General features: G+C 42.8%; 3 protein-coding genes and 1 long non-coding RNA gene across 4 annotated transcripts; 2 read left to right on the plus strand and 2 right to left on the minus strand.

Moving 5' to 3' along the window:
• Positions 1-261: 261 nt before the first annotated feature.
• Positions 262-2,578, minus strand: LOC127242107 (uncharacterized). Its single transcript, XM_051261477.1, has 5 exons — positions 2,362-2,578; positions 2,064-2,278; positions 1,619-1,978; positions 1,419-1,544; positions 262-1,348 (listed from the first exon to the last, which is right to left on the minus strand). The coding sequence occupies exons 2-5, from the start codon at positions 2,178-2,180 to the stop codon at positions 722-724; spliced, it is 1,230 nt and encodes a 409-aa protein (XP_051117434.1). The 5' UTR covers positions 2,181-2,278; positions 2,362-2,578; the 3' UTR covers positions 262-721.
• A 1,586-nt stretch (positions 2,579-4,164) lies between these two features.
• LOC127242109 (uncharacterized) lies at positions 4,165-5,166 on the plus strand. Its single transcript, XR_007836695.1, has 3 exons — positions 4,165-4,422; positions 4,487-4,526; positions 4,591-5,166. It is a non-coding gene; the product is annotated as an uncharacterized LOC127242109 (long non-coding RNA).
• Positions 5,167-5,387: 221 nt separating this feature from the next.
• On the minus strand, positions 5,388-9,996 carry LOC127242106 (probable serine/threonine-protein kinase PIX13). The gene is made up of 6 exons (XM_051261476.1): positions 9,663-9,996; positions 8,617-8,954; positions 7,425-7,560; positions 7,210-7,352; positions 6,437-6,560; positions 5,388-6,063 (listed from the first exon to the last, which is right to left on the minus strand). Exons 1-6 carry the CDS (start codon positions 9,754-9,756, stop codon positions 5,633-5,635), a joined length of 1,266 nt encoding a protein of 421 aa, XP_051117433.1. The 5' UTR covers positions 9,757-9,996; the 3' UTR covers positions 5,388-5,632.
• A 2,050-nt stretch (positions 9,997-12,046) lies between these two features.
• Positions 12,047-13,732, plus strand: LOC127242389 (uncharacterized). Its single transcript, XM_051261909.1, has one exon. It carries the CDS (start codon positions 12,047-12,049, stop codon positions 13,730-13,732), a length of 1,686 nt encoding a protein of 561 aa, XP_051117866.1.
• The last annotated feature ends 4,549 nt before the right edge of the window (positions 13,733-18,281 follow it).

An 18,281-nucleotide genomic window follows, 5' to 3' on the forward strand; every position in this document is an offset into this window, starting at 1 on the left:
TGCCTCTGAATCAGACTTTTCATCCCAGTGAGTGGATATTAGCTCTGGTTCTTCCTCAATAAGATCTTCCAAATCTGGTCGGTACCTTTCCCATTGGCTTTGCATTTCATCTAAATCTTGATGGGTACGTGCTTGCATGTCTGTTAAGGCTTGATGTTCACGATCAACGATGGTCCGCAATCTTGAAAAGACTTTTCGTTGATCGGAGAATATGTTATCCCAACCAAGATCTGGAAGTATGGTTGCTGCGTGATTTTCGATCATTTCCATGTGATGATGAAGATCAGGAATGCGGCTAAGGATGTCACGAAGAGGTTCATACCCCTCAATGACTTTTTCCATCAGGCGGATGACGCGATGAATGGTTCTTCTTCCTCGTTGGGAGAATCGGAATTTGAAGTCTAGTTGCTTGAGTATATGTAACAAGTCTTCTGCATGGCCTCCAATAGGGTGATTACCTACAAAGAAGGGTTGAAGAACACCCTCCCAGTTGCTTGATGGAACATGAGGTCGGTCATTCGCCATGTTTGTTAACACTTTCAGTGTTTTGATTTTTAAAATATGCCTGGGAATGTGTTTCTTAAAATGTGAGAGACAGTGTTCTTTTAAAGAAGGAGTTTGGTTCGTTTCCTATAAAACTGGGAATTGAAAGGTGATCCTTGTTTTGAGAAGAAAGAAAAAATGGATTACTAAGTCAGTTGTTGTTACAAAGGGGGTAGTATTACAACAATGCCCCTAGGGCAGTTTTTATGTGGGTCCATTTGATTTCATCCCTGGATAGCCTTCTGGTATTGGCAGCCGTCTGATATCTTATGATGAATTGGGATCGGGCTTGGGTTTTCAGCTCTTGATCCAATTCAGCCTCATTTTTGGTATACTTCTCAAGCAGACGCTGTTCATTGGTAATTTGCTTATCCAGGGTAGACTGTTCTTTCCTCAGCTCCCGTAATTCTGCCTCTTTTTTCTGAATAGCTTCATCAACTTGAGCTTTCGTGTTAAGGAGACCACCCAGCCTTCCAGTAGTCTGCTGGAGGGATTCTCGGGTCTTAGCCAAAGAATTCTCCAGCGCTGTTTGATCGAAGTCGGGCTGGGGGGTTTCGGCTGACAGGAGTCCAATGACTAATACTTCAGTCTTGAGCTCTGTAAGTCTTTCCATCAGCCGATGCAGAATGGGGACGGCTGGTGATTCCGTTGGAGTGTAAAAAAGAAGGCCACCAACCGTCTGAATGAGCTTGTCCAATAAGTCGGACCTTAATTCGGACAGGGGACGGTTAATGGCCTCAGTGAACACAGTCTGGGCCTCCGCTGGAACCGGAACAGTCGATAGGACAGCTAAGTCCGAAGGCCCCTGCAAGTCCTACAATGTCAATAAATATTCCAAGGGAGTTGCAAATTTGTTCGGAGAAAATATGTGGTACCTCTGGGCGGACTGCTGTCAGTGAGGGGGGCAGCAATGAGGTCGGTCGAGTAGGGCAGACAGCTGGTATAATAGCAGCCGACTCGTCGGCTGCTGCGAATGGTCGCTGAGGTGCCGACCTGGGTCCCTATGGAACGTGGTATATAAAACAGTTAGTGTTTTCTGAGGGAAACATTGTGGCATGAATTGGTGTAATCTTACCAAGTTTACAGAAGTCTCCGAGTCGGATGAAGAAACTTCTTCCATTTCTGGAGGTTGGGCTGCCACAGGTGGTTCTTCTGCCTGCCACTCAATTGCTAGAGGAAGTGCCGCTGCTGGCTGGGCGGCTGCAGGTTGGGCGGCTGCATCTAGAGCCACTGCAGCCGGGATCTCTGGGGCACCTTCAATTTCGGGATCAGCAGCATCAGGGATGTCGTTTTGAGGGTCAGCTTCGGCGAGGGCGGCTGGTTCTTCCTTTGACATGGATGAGTTTGATGCCATGTATGGTGGTCGACCCATCTGGGAAGTAGTCCCCTCGCTGTCAGAAGAGACCCCTGCTGCTGATTCGATGGGTGAAGGTGTCTGTGGAAAATCATGAAAATGTTTGTTGTTAACTATATCAAGGTTGATCATTAGAATACTAAGGAGTGGTGATGAGAGAACTTACTGGTTCTGTAGGCACTGCTGGTAGAGATTGCCTCCTGGTCGGGTGCCTGGCCCGACCGCTCCTCGGTGTGGGAGGAAGAATTTGCCTCCTCGTCGGGTCCTCTGCCCGACTGCTCATTGGCAAAGTGAGAAGTGGAGTAGGGGTTTGAAGAGGAACTGCCTCAGTCGGGACCAAAGCTTGGTCGGCTGGGGGTGGCGTCGGTTGTGTGGTCGGTGCTGTCAAGGTCGGTTCTGGTGAATGATAAGTGAAATCAAAGTTAAGATACAGTGAATTGGTTCACGGTTTTAAGAAAAATTACCTATTCGGGGTCGGATCCTTGCTGATGTTTTCGTAGTTCCAAGGTCCGCTGGTGCTTGCTGGTCGGCCCCAGAGGTCGGGGGTGTCGGCAGCCGGGACGCCTTCCTTTTTCGCGTTGGAACAATAGACCCGGTCCCCGGGGCGGCTGCTTGTTGTTGAGTGCTAGTATGTCTAGCCGCCCCTAGAACCAATCCTTGGGGTGGAAGAAGTATGTTCAGCAACCGACCTTCATCAGGGGAAATCAGGGGCCATACAACCGACCACCATTCATTGAAGGTATCTACAGTCTCAGGGTTGGAGCGGAAAGGAATATAAGAATTGGAAATTATGTACGTGGTGAGCTGGGATATATAAGAAGGGATTGAATTAGGTAGGACTCGTCGGTCAGGGCTTTGAAAAATTATTTGCGGACACGCGACGGGTCCAGGGATACCTTGGCAACAGCCGAACTGGCGCGCCAGGAATTGAGGTTCATAATTAAAGGTGTAAAAAGTTTTCTGCCCTTTTTTATCAAGTTTTTTGCTACTGAAAAGAGACCTGGGTTTGAGGGCAACGTCCCAGGCAAAAGGATAAGTGGAATGAGGACAAGGCTCAGGAGTTGGAAGCGGATTTGGTACTGGAAAAGGCCAAAAATGGTCGGGAGCATAGCCCGCATATTTTTTATACATAGAAAAGCGAGAGTTACTGCGGGTATCTGTTAAAACTGCAATTATTATTGGATCGGAAGATTGGAGGTTATTGCGTCCTGAGCAGAGTCGGTTAAGGGCTAGTCCCAAATGTTTTTCAGCTGTTGGCATAGTGGGTGGAGATCCTAAGTTAAACGCGTTGGGGAAGTAGAGTCGGAACCAGAGTTCTAAAAACCAAAAAGGACCCGACGCGGCAGTGTCTAATTTCCTATTATCATTATCTGTTAAGCGGAGGCTAACTCTAGTGAGTCCTTCAAACAGATTGGCTAAAAACAGGGTGCCAAGAGAGAAAAACCGACCTGACGCGATATGAATGGCTAGGTCGAGATGAGAAGGAAGAACACATTTGGAAGGGGAAACAATGACGTACCTACAAAGCCAAAAAAGGATAAAGGCAGTATGCTCCCGGTCGGTTACAGGGGTCCCTGGAGCCCCTTGCTGGTCGGTTGCGAACTTTGTCCAACCCCATTCCTTCACACCTTGTAAAGACCACCCTGGATGGTCTTCTGATGGCTCCTGCCCATCTAGGGCTCCCATTACAGGGTCTTCACCCACGACTGGGAGATGCGCGATCATTGCAACGTCCATAAGAGTTGGGCCAAAGGGGCCCGATGGGAAGAGGAAAGTCCCATTTTCCGCATTCCAGAAGGCAGACATGGCCAACAACACATTCTCATGCAGATTGATAGGCATGGTGGACAGTAATATTGCTTGGTCGATTTTTTGGGAACGCCATTGGGTCTGGAAGTGTTCTGCTACCCGTCGATACCAAGCGCGATACAGATCTTTTGGGTCTGTGAGATGGGTCTTGATGCTGTCTCGGATGCGAACTGCTTGGTAGTTGGGATTGTTGATAGCCAAGACGTTGCGAGATTCCAAAACTTCCCTCATCCGATTTGAATCTTCAGGAGTAGTGCAATATGGACGGATCGTCGGAGTTAGTACTTTCGAGGCTGAAAATGGACCTTCTGGAAGGGTTCCGTCGAAAGGAAGGGCAGGCATGTATTGATTCGCCATAGTTAGAATGTTTTGGGATTGTGATTCACACAGGCTTGTATTGCGAAGAAGGAAGTTTATCAGGAGTGTTGTAGTAACTGGTGCAGTTGCTAAGGGAGTTTTTCAAGAGGGTAGTGATTTATGAACTTCCAAACATTGATTGTTAAATGGCGTTTGAAAGTCCCTTGGCGGCGGGCAAGTTGTTACGTACGAAATTTAGAATTAGGTTAAAAGCCCAAGGTAAAAAGAAGAATGGGCCTGGCAATAGGGTTGATTGAACTGGCTGAAGGACACCGTGAGGAAATCAAGGAAAATAAATTTATTTATTTATTTCTAAGGAAAATACAGGACGGAAAGACCTCAGGACGGAAGGTTCTTAGGTCGGTAGGTCCTCAGGACGGAAGGTTCTCAGGTCGGCAGGTCCTCAGGACGGAAGGACCTCAGGTCGGTAGGTCCTCAGGACGGAAAGACCTCAGGTCGGAAGGTCTTCAGGTCGGGAGGCCCTCAAGATGGAAAGACCTCAAGTCGGAAGGTCTTCAGGTCGGGAGGTCCGCAAGACGGAAAGACCTCAAGTCGGAAGGTCTTCAGGTCGGGAGGTCCGCAAGACGGAAAGACCTCAAGTCGGAAGGTCTTCAGGTCGGGAGGTCCGCAAGATGGAAAGACCTCAAGTCGGAAGGTCTTCAGGTCGGGAGGTCCGCAAGACGGAAAGACCTCAAGTCGGAAGGTCTTCAGGTCGGGAGGTCCTCGAGACGGAAAGTCGTCGAGATGGGATATCCGCAGGTCGGGTAAACTGTAGGTTGGATAGAAGGCGGAGTCGGACAAACGCGGAGGCCTTTGATCAAAGACAGGGGGCGGTTGATATGGAGGTCGGCCCAAGTGGGGTCGGGCGAAGAAGTAGGTCGGACGAAGGACGAAGTCGGGCCAAAAGAGCGGAAGGTTTGTGGTCGGCTCAAGGAGTGAAATATAGGGAATTTTGGTCTGCTGGGGACACGTGTCAACATGAGAAAGGTTGGAAGACGGTTGAGAAGGAGACGTTGTAACCGTTCGGGTGACGGTTTTCAGTACGGTTTCCCAGGGAATATTTAAGGTTTGAATCATCATTTGGCAAGATATCTTCAATCAACTTCAACAAAGCAAAGTCAGATTTGGGGATCACCACTTTAAATTTCAGTCTTTTATTTTCCAATTTATTTTCTGTACCTTACAGTGTTTAGAGATTCCTAATCTCAGGCACTAATTAATCAAGTTTAAGGATATTTTCTATATCTTTGAATTTTACTTTATTTTTGTTGAAAAAATACATCAAATCAACAGATAGATACACAAAATCACTGACAATTTATCATTGAAAAACAAATGAAACTGAGGGTCACATGTCATTAATTCAGTCATCCTCAAGTACAAAAACCAATATAATACATATGTATGTATGTATGTATGTATGCATATTTTGTCAGGAAAGAATTGAACAGAAGAACAATGAAATTCCTTAGCCATCAAACACTGTAAGGAAGGAAGGAAGGAAGGTTACAGCAATTCTTGAGTTGAGGTCAGAAGAGTTACCACCATAACAAGTAATCTGATCCGATGTCATCTTTCCGTTTTCGAGCCATTGGACAGAGAAGACCTCCGCGAGTGTCTGTGTCTGCTGGGCGAATGGTTGGACGAAGATAAATGCGTGGACCGGCTCTGGCTCTTGGATTCTTTGGGCTTCTCCATAGCTGCAATCTGTTCCAATGCCTCTGTAACTTCTTTCATGGATGGCCGTTTTCTTGGCTCGGTTTCCAAGCAGCGAAGGGTCAGCTGAGCAGCTTGTACTGCTGCCTTGGATGAATATTGTCCTTCCATCCGCTGGTCCACTAAGAACTTTAGCTTCCGTCTCTGGGAGAGGAGGGGCTTCTTCCATTCCACTAAATTCTGCTGCCCATTCTGCCGTTTTGAATCCAGTGCTCTCAAGCCTGTCAACATCTCCAGAAGCACCACGCCAAACCCATACACGTCGCTCTTCACATATAGATGACCTGTTGTTAAAATGTTGGTCAGGAGCTATGCATTTCTTGGATTTGGTGCAAATCAAATTTTGAAATCCATCTTATAATTTAACTAGAAGAACTTTCCATTCTTGTTGATTAGTTTAATCGTGTAACACTTTGAGCTTGTCGAAGAAAAAATGAAAAGCAAGAGCACTAATGGAACTGTAGGCCTCATGAAACATTTTTCAGCAATCATAACCATGGCTAATCTTGAATAACTAAAAGTTGTGGTCTATGATGCAACAAACTTTAAATTATGAGACTCAAACAAAATTTTCGGAAACTTTAGTTAAGCCATAATCTTGATTTGATATCACAATTGTTGATGTGATGCAAAATGTGGAATTTAATAGCCACGCACCTGTTGCAATGTATTCAGGTGCAGCATAACCGTAAGTTCCCATAACTCTGGTTGTTACGTGGGAATTCTCCCCAGATGGCCCCAGTTTAGCTAAGCCAAAATCAGAAATTTTCGCATTGTAACTCTACAAAAGCAAAGAAAATCTACATGATGTTTGTTCCTTTTAAGTTAGATCTCTAGATAACATTGTCAGCATATTGAATTGTCACGCCGGCAAGCTTAAGCTTTAATATATCATTCAACTACACAATCTGAAGACTATATTATCTTAAATCACTGTTAGATTACAGAAACCAGTTCATTAACAGTTCAGGTTACATTTTCAGGCTCAGGACAATTATAAAACTATATTACTATTATTTAGCTAACTAATTAAGATTACATTCAGGAAGTCTTATATGTTCAATATATTTTCTAATTTGGTTCAAGTATTTTTATTTTCATTTACAAGAAATTGTCTTCTAACAGAATACAAACTTATAAAATCAATTTCTTTAGAACAGTTTCTTCAAAAACATATATATACTCATAAATATTTCAACCACTACTTCTCAACTTAATTTTAATTTTTGTTCTGAATTCACCACATTAGTTCAACTAATATAGTGTGAAATCAAATTGCAACAAGCTACCACTAAATCAGAAAAGAATCGACTCAAAACATAGACATGCTCATCAAATTAACTAACCACAAGCATGGTGCAGACCATTGCCATCGAGGACAAGATAAAGCCAGACTTTGAAAATAGGAGAATTAGATCGAAGATTCTTACCCCATCAAGGAGAATATTGGATGCCTTGAAGTCTCTGTAAATGACTTTCCCATCAGAAATGTGTAGAAACGCCAGGCCCTTTGCCGCTCCTGTAGCAATTTTGAGCCTCGTATCCCATGATAATGGTTCGATGGCAGCAGCTCCTGCATGCCCGAACAAGTAAGACTAGGGCAAGCAGGTTGTTGTATCATACACGTTGTGAAGCGAGATCTTACTTCGGAAAAGATGGTTTTCAAGGCTGCCTTTCTGCATAAACTCGTAGACCAGCAACAGTTCTTTATCTTCCCGACAGTATCCCAAAAGCTTAACCAGGTTCGGATGCAACAGCTTTCCCAAAAAGTTCACCTCTGACTGCATTCCATAATTAAGGAAAGAAAATCAGTGATCTAGGAGAAGAAATGTGATACACAGTTGTAGAGAGTAATTAAAACAACAAAGTTTGATTGCAATAACATAATCAAGAAAACAACAATTATCTTAGTATAGAATTCAAAAAATTCTTAAGTCTGTGCCAATCATGACTTTCATATCCAGCCCGCCCAGCAACATGGTTTGGTCTAAACAACCAACAGGCATTCGTAGTTTTACATCTGTTTGGATATTTAGAATCAATGTCAATAGAGGCAAAAATAGCATATTTGATGCTGTGAGAAATATCCATTTCAATATTATCTTCATAAGAACTTTTTCTGTTTTTTTGTTTTTTTGTTTTTCTTTCCCTGCCATTGACAAGAATTTCAATTCAAGGGTAAATTGATGAAATTTAGTCAGGCAAAATGCTTAAGCATCAAAACTAAATTGACCCTACTCAATCTTAGGTAATCTGAAGGTGGAAAGTGAGCTTTTGCAATGTCATTTAATGCTATCCAAGCGAATTATGGTAACGACAAAGGAACTTGTAGGCCTAAAATTGCTATAAGTTGACATTAGGTGACACAATGTTAAAAAATGGATATTTCTTGTATGATCATGTATGTTATTTTCCCTTATTTGATTAATTACAAAGTTCAGCCAATCCACTTCAATGGCATATCAGTACACTTGCTAATATATTAGTAACCCAACTAGTGTGGAATATTTAGTTCAAATCCTACTATTCAATATTATTGAACAAAAAATGTTTCTTAGCTGGTAACCAAGTCTACTAGATATAGAAATAACAGATACATAGGCTAGTTAATTCTACTTGGATCCCATGATAAATATATCTTCTTTTCAATATTTATTCATATCCTAATAAAATGCTCGATGCATTGTCAGTGCTAAGAAAAAAGGCAAATATATCAGAGCCAATCCCTCCATATGTTATTAATTGTTCCTTGCAAAAGACAAGGGTCATCCTTAAATCCAGGGCATGCAATCATATTTAACAAAACAATCTCATCCCAGCAATATCGATGAAATTACCTGCCATTCCGCAAAGCCCTGAACACTTTCATGATTCAACTTCTTAATAGCAACCATCATTCCGGTCCCAACTCTAGTCGGCATGAGTGTCTTCTCATCTACCCACCCCCTATACACAGTCCCAAAACCCCCAACACCCAACACCATATCAGACTTGAAATTCTTTGTAGCTAACTTCAAGTCAGAGTAACTGTAGGTCTTTAAGTTGGAAGTGGGCAATATTTCACCCGTCAGACTTGTTCCGTCGTCACTCAAAGCAGCAGAAAACCGGCTGTGTCCACCGGCACTGCTGCTCGTCACCGACAGCCCTCCCCCATTGCTATAATAATTCGACGTTCCTAAAGTGTAGAAAATGCAAAAATCAAAACACCATTTCAGTAAACAGTAGCAGATATCACTGTAAGTGTTATATAACAAAAGGCATCTCCTCTTCCACTGTGTTTAGCTTTCGGAGTTTGTTTTCAGCCATCTATAATCACAAGAAGTAAAGTGTTCTGAAAAAGTTCCCTTGCAAAGGCACAAAATTTTTAATTCAAGATCAGATTAGGGGTAGGAAAAAGAAAACTCAAGCAAGATTTATGTACAACGTCCACAAGAAGAAAAGCATGATAAAAGATATTTATAAAAGAGTCTCCTCTCCTCTCCTTTCCTCTCCAAGTCAAGTTCCTCTTAAGAGAGGATTCTTCAATAAGGCAGATGAATTGCAAATCAGAAAAATCTTCTTGTAATTTGAATAACACTCATCACGAAGATGAATCGAATCAATTCCATGGTTTTAACAGCCATTAAATAACGGATCAACGTTTTAATACAGCCAGGCAAACAACGACCGCCATAGAAAGGGTATGAACATGAAGGCACGAATAAGGAAAGCCAACCAACCTCAATTAAAGCTCTATTCTATCTTTTGTTTTTTTCCAACAAAAAAATTGTGAAATCCGTGAACAGAAATATCCCCTCCCAGCAACAATAGAATTCAAATTCAAAATCACAATCACAATAAAAAGCAGCATTTATTCAAATAAAGTGAATGAAATGTTCTTCACCTGGAGTGGACGGCTTGGTGGAGCCACTGGGAAGAGTAGAAGAACTAGGTCTTGTGCTGTCAAGAGTAAGTCGAGATCCGAAGCAATTCCCCATGAACAATCAATCAATCGGAAGAGCGTAGCAGCAGCAGCAGCTCCTCCGGATTACAATTGGCTTCTTCCGTGAAGTGAGGTGAGGGTTTGTTGGTTCGTTCGTCCTCCCCTCCCGTGATGGAGTCACTTGCTCGATCGGCCGCCAGTTGACTTTTGGAATGTAGTGGAGGGTTGGGTGGTGCTTGGAAATGTGGGTGGCGTTTCTTTCTTTTTTTTCTGTTATTTATCATCTCATCAATTCTTTTTCAACCAATCATCTACATCTATGTCTGCCTCTGTGCCCGCCATTAACAGACCAATATTATTTATTTATTTTCTTGTAGCTTGTTTATAATTAATTAGTAGGGTTTGTTTGGTAGGGTTTTCATTACAGGTGTTTTCACCAATTCTGTTTTTTCTTTCTTAAAAATATTTGACACAAATGTTAATCAATATTGTAGACACTAAAAATATATGTCTAAAATCAATTAAATATCATGTATTTTGGAAGAAAATAAAATTCCAATAAAATAAATATATGGTATTTAATTATGCACATATGTTAATTTTTGTACAATAAATATAAACCATTAATGCAAAATTTGTTTAAAATGGAAGATATCGTATAAATATTACGTGCATAAATAGAGCCATAATAAATTTGGCGGCAAAATAAATTAATCTTGTCAATAAAGGAAGTATATAAATTAATATCTTCCAAACAAGGCAATGATATAAAGATCTTGTCAATAAAGGAAGTATATAAATTAATATCTTCCAAAAAAGGCAATGATATAAAGATTTTGGCGAAAAAGGAAGTGCATAATCAAATCCGTCAAAAAATGGAAAACGGCATCCGATGAAAAATGAAAGATTATAAAATCTTTCCATCCACGTGGCACTATTCGAAAAGGAAGCCAAGGCCACCCTCCCCTATAAATAGGAGCCTTGGCCAATTCATTTACACACCGAAGTTCATTTGAAGACTCGCGCAAGGGTAAGTCTCTCTAGACTCTCTGCAATGTTCTTCATTGTTCTTCGTGTCCTTCGAAGCGTTCTTCGTCGAAAAGTCACTAATTTGGACAAATGATCCAATATTGGTTGACGAATCGATGAAGTTAACGTTCTTCGTCGTATGTCCGAGCCGGATGAAGGATCAAATCTCTCAAAGCCACCGAGGAATCCATCAAAGCCAAGGAAGAGCCTCCAAAGTCGCTCCCAAAGCTTGAAGATGTTCGTCGCGTTCTTCATAAAAGGCGCAAACCAGGCCCTCTTCGATCCAAAAGTCAAAGGGACACGCCGCCAAAAGCGTTATGGAGCACCAAATTCCTCCCTCAAAGATCAAATTCCGTCGGATCATCCAAAGGAGGCATCGATCCAAAGTCGACGATCAAAATCGCCAACACGGATACCAAAGTTTCCTAAAAACCGACGAAGTCAAACCGAAGACCAAAGTCCCTTCGGATCAAAGAAGCCACCCAAATCCAAATTGGAAAAATGGATCGACCCGGAGAGAGAATCAAAGGATCCAAATAGAGAATAGGACCCGCATATATTAAATTAAATGTAATTTGTACGATTTTGTGTTTATAAAAAAATATAACACAATTTTTTTGTCTACAGATTTTTGGCACGCCCAGTGGGACATCTCTACCTTTCATCTCTCTTTCCGTCGAATTCTCAAACGATCAATGGCTTCCTACAAAATCAAGACTTCCAATGCTGTGTCGAAAGCTGCTGATTTAGCCGCCACCGCCAAAGGAGTCGCTGCTACTACATCAAGAACCTCAAGTGCTTCAATGAATGCTGGAGTGATGACACGAAGTATGGCTAAAAGAGTACTGTCATTTTCCGAGGATGCACATCCGAAAATCACAGAGCAAAACTCACTCTATGAGGAGGACGAAAGCTTCAAGAGTACCTCCGCACCGGGCACCCCTCAAGAAGTTGCAACTCGTTCGACTGCATCGAGTTATGCCCCGGCGATGACCACGAACGCTTCAAACATAGAAGACCAACTTGTTGCACTGGCCAAAGTTGTTGAAGGGATGTCTCAACACATGCAGCAACAAGACAATGTCATCGCAAAACTGCTTGCAAAGTTGGACAAGCCGGAACCAACCAACCAGAATGCTTCGGAGGCCCAAAATGAAGCAGAAACATCCATGGATCAACGCCACGGTAAAGAAAAAATGGCGGGACCAATGCCGTTTCAAACATCATCTGACTCTTTCATCCATCTATCCCAACTTGACGAGTATATCAAATGAGCTCTCAAAAGGGAGTTTGAAGGAAGTTCAAGGCCAACAAATATGTATGCCAAGCCTTACACTTCAAGGATCGACGCCCTCAAGATGCCGTTGGGATATCAACCACCAAAGTTCCAACAATTTGATGGCAAAGGCAACCCAAAGCAGCATGTAGCACACTTCATGGAAACATGCAACAACGCTGGGACATACGGCGATCTTTTGGTAAAGCAGTTCGTACGGTCATTAAAAGGCAACGCCTTCGACTGGTATATCGACCTGGAGGCTGGTTCCATCGACAGTTGGGAGCAGTTGGAGTACGAGTTCTTGAACCGGTTCTACAGCACAAAAAGGACCGTCAGTATGACAGAACTCACCAATACTTGTCAATGGAAAGATGAACCAGCAATCGACTACATCAACCGCTGGAGGAGTTTGAGCTTGAACTGCAAGGATCGGTTGTCCGAGGCCTCCGGTATAGAGATGTGCGTCCAAGGAATGCACTGGGGGTTGAAATACATCCTGCAAGGGATCCGACCCCACACTTTCGAAGAACTTGCTACCCGCGCTCATGACATGGAGTTAAGTATGGCTTCAAGCGGGATGCACGGACCACCAGTTCAAGAATCTTCAAAAGCAAAAAGATACGAAAGATATGATGCTGCAAAGAAGGGGAACAACGCCCCTATCAAGTCTTTTGGAAAAGAAGCCTTGGCCATAAAAGCGACGACCAAAGCACCTATGAAGATCCAAAGTAAAGAAAAGGAAGTTGCGAGGAAAAGACAATCAACTCAGACAGAAAGACCGCCAAGGCCAACCCTTAAAGAGTTGCAATCCAAAACTTATCCTTTCCTGGATTCTGACGTCTCGGGAATCTTTGACGATCTACTCAGAGAAAACCTCATTGAACTTCCGAATTCAAAAAGACCGGAGGAAGCTGGAAAGGTTGATGACCCAAGATATTGCAAATACCATCGTGTCGTAGGACATCCCATCCATAACTGTTTCGTCTTTAAAGACAAAGTCATGGAGTTGGCTCATGAAGGAAAGATCACCCTTGAAGACGATTCTGCTTCTGTTAATGTCACTTCAATCATGTTCGGGTCTCTCGAAGTTGACATAAAAGACAAAGAATCATATTGTCTCACTACCGAGAAAGGTGGCAAGGCGATCAGAGACAAATCGAGTGAAGAATGTGCCACGATAACTTTCACTGATGAAGATTTGGTGTTAGGATCCAAACCCCATAATCGTCCATTACTGGTCGTGGGTTATATCCATGAACAAAGGATTAACCGGATATTCTTAGACGGAGGAGCTGCAGTCAATGTCCTTCCTCTATACACATTGCAAAAATTGGGAATACCAGTAGATCAGTTGTTCGAGAGTCGTATGACAATACATGGATACAATCAAGAGGGGCAAAGAGCACTTGGCACCATAAGATTGAGACTTTTAATCGATGAAATGGAAACTAACCCTTTGTTCTACGTGATAGACGCAAAGACATCTTTCAACGTTCTTTTGGGAAGACCATGGATACATGAGAATGGTGTAGTTCCATCAACGTGGCACCAATGCTTCAAATACACTCAAAATGGAGTGACAAAGAAAGTTCTCGGAGACACAAAGCCATATGCAGAAGCCGAGTCACACTTTGCGGACGCCAAATATTTCTCTACAGAAGCAAAAAATCCAAGGTACATGAAGATGTCAAAGCACCACAACCAAACTTGGGGGCAAAGTTAAGAGATAAAGAAAAAACACCTGCCTCAGGTTCTGCAGACTCATTAATTGAGCCTCTAAAAGATTTGACTCTTCCGAAGACCCCACTCAACCCAATCTCCCCATCACAGACAAGGAATGGAAAAGAAGAAAAAATAGAGGCTATGCGATTGCAAAAGGACAAAAGCTTTGGCCCAAAAGCCTACAAACTTCTCACAAAAGCTGGATATAATCCAAATGAGGAATCACTGCTGGGAAAGTTACCACCACAGACAACCCAAGGTTCGAGGGCTGGTCTTGGGTACATGCCACAAGCTCCCGTACGCATCGCTATCAAAAGGGCTGCAAATCATCATATCACCGAAAGCGAGACTTTGTCTTCCAATTCACCTCAAAAGGGGAAGAATGCAAGAGTATCGGTTTTCGAGAGGCTAAAACCTTCTGTCTTCACAAGGTTAGGACCAAAGATCAATAAAGAGAAAAACAAGACGAACTCCACATCAACAAAATATGTGGAGATGGATGAAGAAATCAAGAGCCGCTTTCCATCCCGCATGACGCGTCAAACAAAAATGACGATACATTGCGGTAAAGTTTTAAAGGCTAAATGGCAAACCGTTGTCTTCACCAAACCCAAAGAAGATAATGAAGAAAGTGTTGCATCATCCTGCTACATCACTGAAGGGGGAGAAGAGACAATGATTGAAGAAGATGCAGGAAATGCACCCGCCGCGCTTGAAGAAGGGATCAAAGCTGCAGTGGACGAGTTAGAAGAAGTCAACTTGGGAAATGAAGATCACCCAAGACCTGTCTATGTCAACAAAGAGCTGGGTGAGGATGATATGAATGCCTACATCCGACTTCTCAACGAATTCCAAGATGTCTTCGCTTGGTCATATAAAGAAATGCCCGGCTTAGACCCGAAAGTTGCGGTCCACCATCTAGGTGTGAAGAAGGGAGCTCGCTCTGTGAAGCAAGCGCAACGAAGATTCCGTCCTGAACTCATCCCTCAAATTGAAAATGAAGTCAACAAACTCATTGAAGTGGGGTTCATCCGGGAAGTCAAATACCCCCAATGGATTTCCAACATCGTGCCTGTAAAGAAAAAGAATGGACAAATCCGAGTTTGTGTGGATTTCCGAGACTTAAACGAAGCATGCCCAAAAGATGATTTTCCTTTACCCATAACTGAATTGATGATTGATGCAACGACAGGACATGAAGCGCTTTCTTTTATGGATGGATCATCTGGATATAACCAAATTCGTATGGCACCTGAAGACGAAGAGTTAACCGCCTTTCGTACACCGAAAGGTATCTACTGTTACAAAGTTATGCCTTTCGGATTGAAAAATGCTGGGGCAACCTACCAAAGAGCAATGCAAAAGATCTTTGATGACATGCTACACAAAAATGTAGAGTGCTATGTTGACGACTTGGTTGTCAAATCCAAGAGAAAAGAAGATCACCTGCAAGACTTAAGAAAGGTTTTTGAAAGGTTGAGGCGCTACCAATTAAAAATGAATCCTCTCAAGTGCGCTTTTGGAGTCACCTCCGGAAAATTCCTCGGATTCATTGTCCATAGTCGTGGAATTGAGATTGAACAGGCAAAGATAGATGCCATCACAAAAATGCCTGAGCCTCGTAACATCCACGAGCTAAAAAGCTTACAAGGAAAATTAGCATATATAAGAAGATTTATCTCTAACCTCGCTGGACGATGTCAACCTTTCAGCCGAATCATGAAGAAGGGAGTGCCTTTCCATTGGGATGAAGCATGCAAGAAGGCATTCCAAAGTATCAAAGACTACTTGACAAAGCCACCAGTGCTGACAGCCCCAATTCCTGGACATCCGTTGACGCTTTACATCGCTGCACAAGAGCGTTCAGTTGGAGCCTTGTTAGCACAGGAAGCCAATAAAGGGAAAGAAAGTGCCCTATACTACCTCAGTAGAATGATGACACCAAATGAACTAAATTATTCACCGGTGGAAAAGATATGCTTGGCGCTCATCTTCGCCATAAAAAGTTGAAGCATTACTTCCAAGCGCACACTATCCAGTTGGTGTCCAAAGCAAATCCCTTGAAATATGTCATGTCAAAGCCTGTCCTTTCTGATCGACTCGCGAGGTGGTACCTGCAGCTGCAACAATTCGAAATCATATATGTACCACAGAAAGCTGTAAAAGGACAAATATTGGCTGACTTCCTTGTGATCATCCCATCCCCGCTGAGTGGGAGTTGTCTGACGACTTCCCTGATGAAGACGCGCTTTTTCTCGAAATCACCCCACCATGGAAAATGTATTTTGACGGCTCATCACACAAAAATGGAGCTGGAGCCGGAGTAATATTTGTCACATCACAAGGAGAAGTCCTTCCATACTCTTTTGCCTTAAAAGAAAAGTGTTCAAATAATGTGGCTGAGTATCAAGCACTCATCCTCGGCCTAAAAATGGCGGTAGATATCAAGCAACGCCAACTTCAAGTATACGGGGATTCCAAGCTGGTTGTAAATCAAATCACTGGAGAGTTTGAAGTGAAGAAACCAGAACTAATGCCTTACTTAAAGTATGCTAAGGCACTCATTGAGTTGCTCGGGGATGTCTCTATTGAATATGTCCCAAGGAAAGAGAATGGGCAAGCTGACGCTCTGGCTAAATTGGCATCGACTCTATCCATCCCGGATCAACAGGTGTATATTCCGATACGCAAAGTTTGGGTGGATTCCTGCAAGTATGAAGAAGAAGAATGTGTTGAAAAAGAAGTAAATCACCTCATCGAGGTGTTTGAAATTGAAGAAGAAGAAGAAGATTGGCGGCAACCAATATTAGATTTCTTAAAATATGACAAGCTCCCGAGTGACCCGCGCAGACGAGCAGATATCCGAAGAAGAGCTGCACGCTACGCCTACTTCAACGGCATACTCTATCGTCGGTCGTTCGACAACATGTTCCTTCGATGCCTCGGCAATCATCAAGCCAAACAAGCTATGGAGGAAACTCATGCCGGAATCTGTGGAGCTCATCAAGCTGGCCCAAAGTTACACTTCCGAATAAAGAGGATGGGATATTATTGGCCAACCATGGTTAAAGACTGTATAGAGTTCGCACGGAGCTGCCAACCGTGTCAATTTCATGCTAACTTTATCAATCAACCACCGGAACCATTGCACCCAACTATTGCTTCGTGGCCATTCGATACCTGGGGCATGGACGTTGTAGGACCACTCACAAAGTCGTCCGCTGGACATCTCTATATCTTGGCCGCAACAGACTACTTCTCCAAATGGGCAGAAGCAGTTCCTTTGAAAGAAGTCAAAAAGGAGACGGTAGCTGACTTCATACGAGTCAACATCATTTACCGTTATGGGGTTCCTCGGTGTATCATCACTGATAATGGAAGATCTTTTGCCAATACTCACATCGACAAGCTTTGTGAAAAGTTTGGCTTCCAACAAAAGAAGTCCTCGATGTATTATGCACCGGCAAATGGACTCGCAGAGGCATTCAATAAAACACTTTTTAACTTGCTGAAAAAGGTTGTCTCCAAATCAAAAAGAGATTGGCATGACCGCATTGGTGAAGCTTTGTGGGCCTATCGTACTACATTCCGCACTCCAACACAAGCGACACCATACTCACTTGTATATGGGGTCGAAGCTGTCCTCCCATTGGAAAGACAAATTCCTTCACTAAGGATTGCTCTCCAGGAAGAATTGACGACTGAAGAAAATGTCAGATTAAGACTCGAAGAGCTAGAGGCTCTCGACGAGAAAAGACTACAAGCTCAACAAAGACTGGAGTTTTATCAAGCACGATTGTCTCGAGCTTACAATAAAAAAGTCAAATCACGATCCTTTCAAATCGGGGACTTGGTTCTTGCTGTGAGAAGGCCCATTGTGATCAACTTTCGTTCGGGAAATAAATTTTTATCCAAGTGGGATGGACCCTACGTCGTCACTCAGGTTTACACGAATGGTGCATACAAGTTGACATCTCAAGACGGACTCCGGATAGGGCCAATCAACGGGAGGTTCCTCAAAAGATATTATGCGTGAGACCTTCAAATCAAATCAAGACTCCTTAGCATGAGGATAAACTGCAAAATAACAATAAAAGCAAATTCAAGTTGCTTTGAACTACGTTATGACTTGATCCCTTTACCGGGTACGTAGGCAGCTTGAGATATACCTTCAAGTTCAGTCAAATAAATAAATAAATAAATAGATAAGTGATAAAGGATTTGGGTAAAAAAAAATGCTCGAAAAAAAAAAGAAAAAAAAGAAAAGAGAATTTAAATTTATTGATTGGCAATCAAAATGAAGAGTACAAATTGATCTTAAACATTAAGATTATACAACTCTTCTTTGCTAATATCCAACAACTCTTCTAAACTTTTTAAGTATTCTTCGTCTTGCGCGGGGACATTCTCTACAGCGGCGAGTTCATCCTTGACTTCAGCAATTTGAATGGTGATATTCTCATCAACTCCTTGGCGTCGCTTAATAAGGGAAATATTCTCTCTTTTTTGCTCTTGTAAAGAGCGAAGCTTCACGTCAATATTCTCCACAC

This window comes from Andrographis paniculata, unplaced genomic scaffold, assembly GCF_009805555.1.
Source record: "Andrographis paniculata isolate CXL003 unplaced genomic scaffold, ASM980555v1 Contig86END, whole genome shotgun sequence".
NCBI classification, from domain to species: domain Eukaryota; kingdom Viridiplantae; phylum Streptophyta; class Magnoliopsida; order Lamiales; family Acanthaceae; genus Andrographis; species Andrographis paniculata.

What these genes read in the sequence shown, in the direction of transcription:
- LOC127242107 (XM_051261477.1), bottom strand. Translation starts at nt 2,180, where the DNA reads ATGAGCAGTCGGGCAGAGGACCCGACGAGGAGGCAAATTCTTCCTCCC. An exon ending in CAGCAGTGCCTACAGAACCA is followed by an intron (nt 1,979 to 2,063) that starts GTAAGTTCTCTC and finishes GATTTTCCACAG; the next exon opens with ACACCTTCACCCATCGAATC. An exon ending in TGACAGCAGTCCGCCCAGAG is followed by an intron (nt 1,349 to 1,418) that starts GTACCACATATT and finishes TAGGACTTGCAG; the next exon opens with GGGCCTTCGGACTTAGCTGT.
- LOC127242106 (XM_051261476.1), bottom strand. Translation starts at nt 9,756, where the DNA reads ATGGGGAATTGCTTCGGATCTCGACTTACTCTTGACAGCACAAGACCT. An exon ending in AGGGCTTTGCGGAATGGCAG is followed by an intron (nt 7,561 to 8,616) that starts GTAATTTCATCG and finishes TATGGAATGCAG; the next exon opens with TCAGAGGTGAACTTTTTGGG. An exon ending in TGAAAACCATCTTTTCCGAA is followed by an intron (nt 7,353 to 7,424) that starts GTAAGATCTCGC and finishes TCGGGCATGCAG; the next exon opens with GAGCTGCTGCCATCGAACCA.
- LOC127242389 (XM_051261909.1), top strand. Translation starts at nt 12,047, where the DNA reads ATGTATGCCAAGCCTTACACTTCAAGGATCGACGCCCTCAAGATGCCG.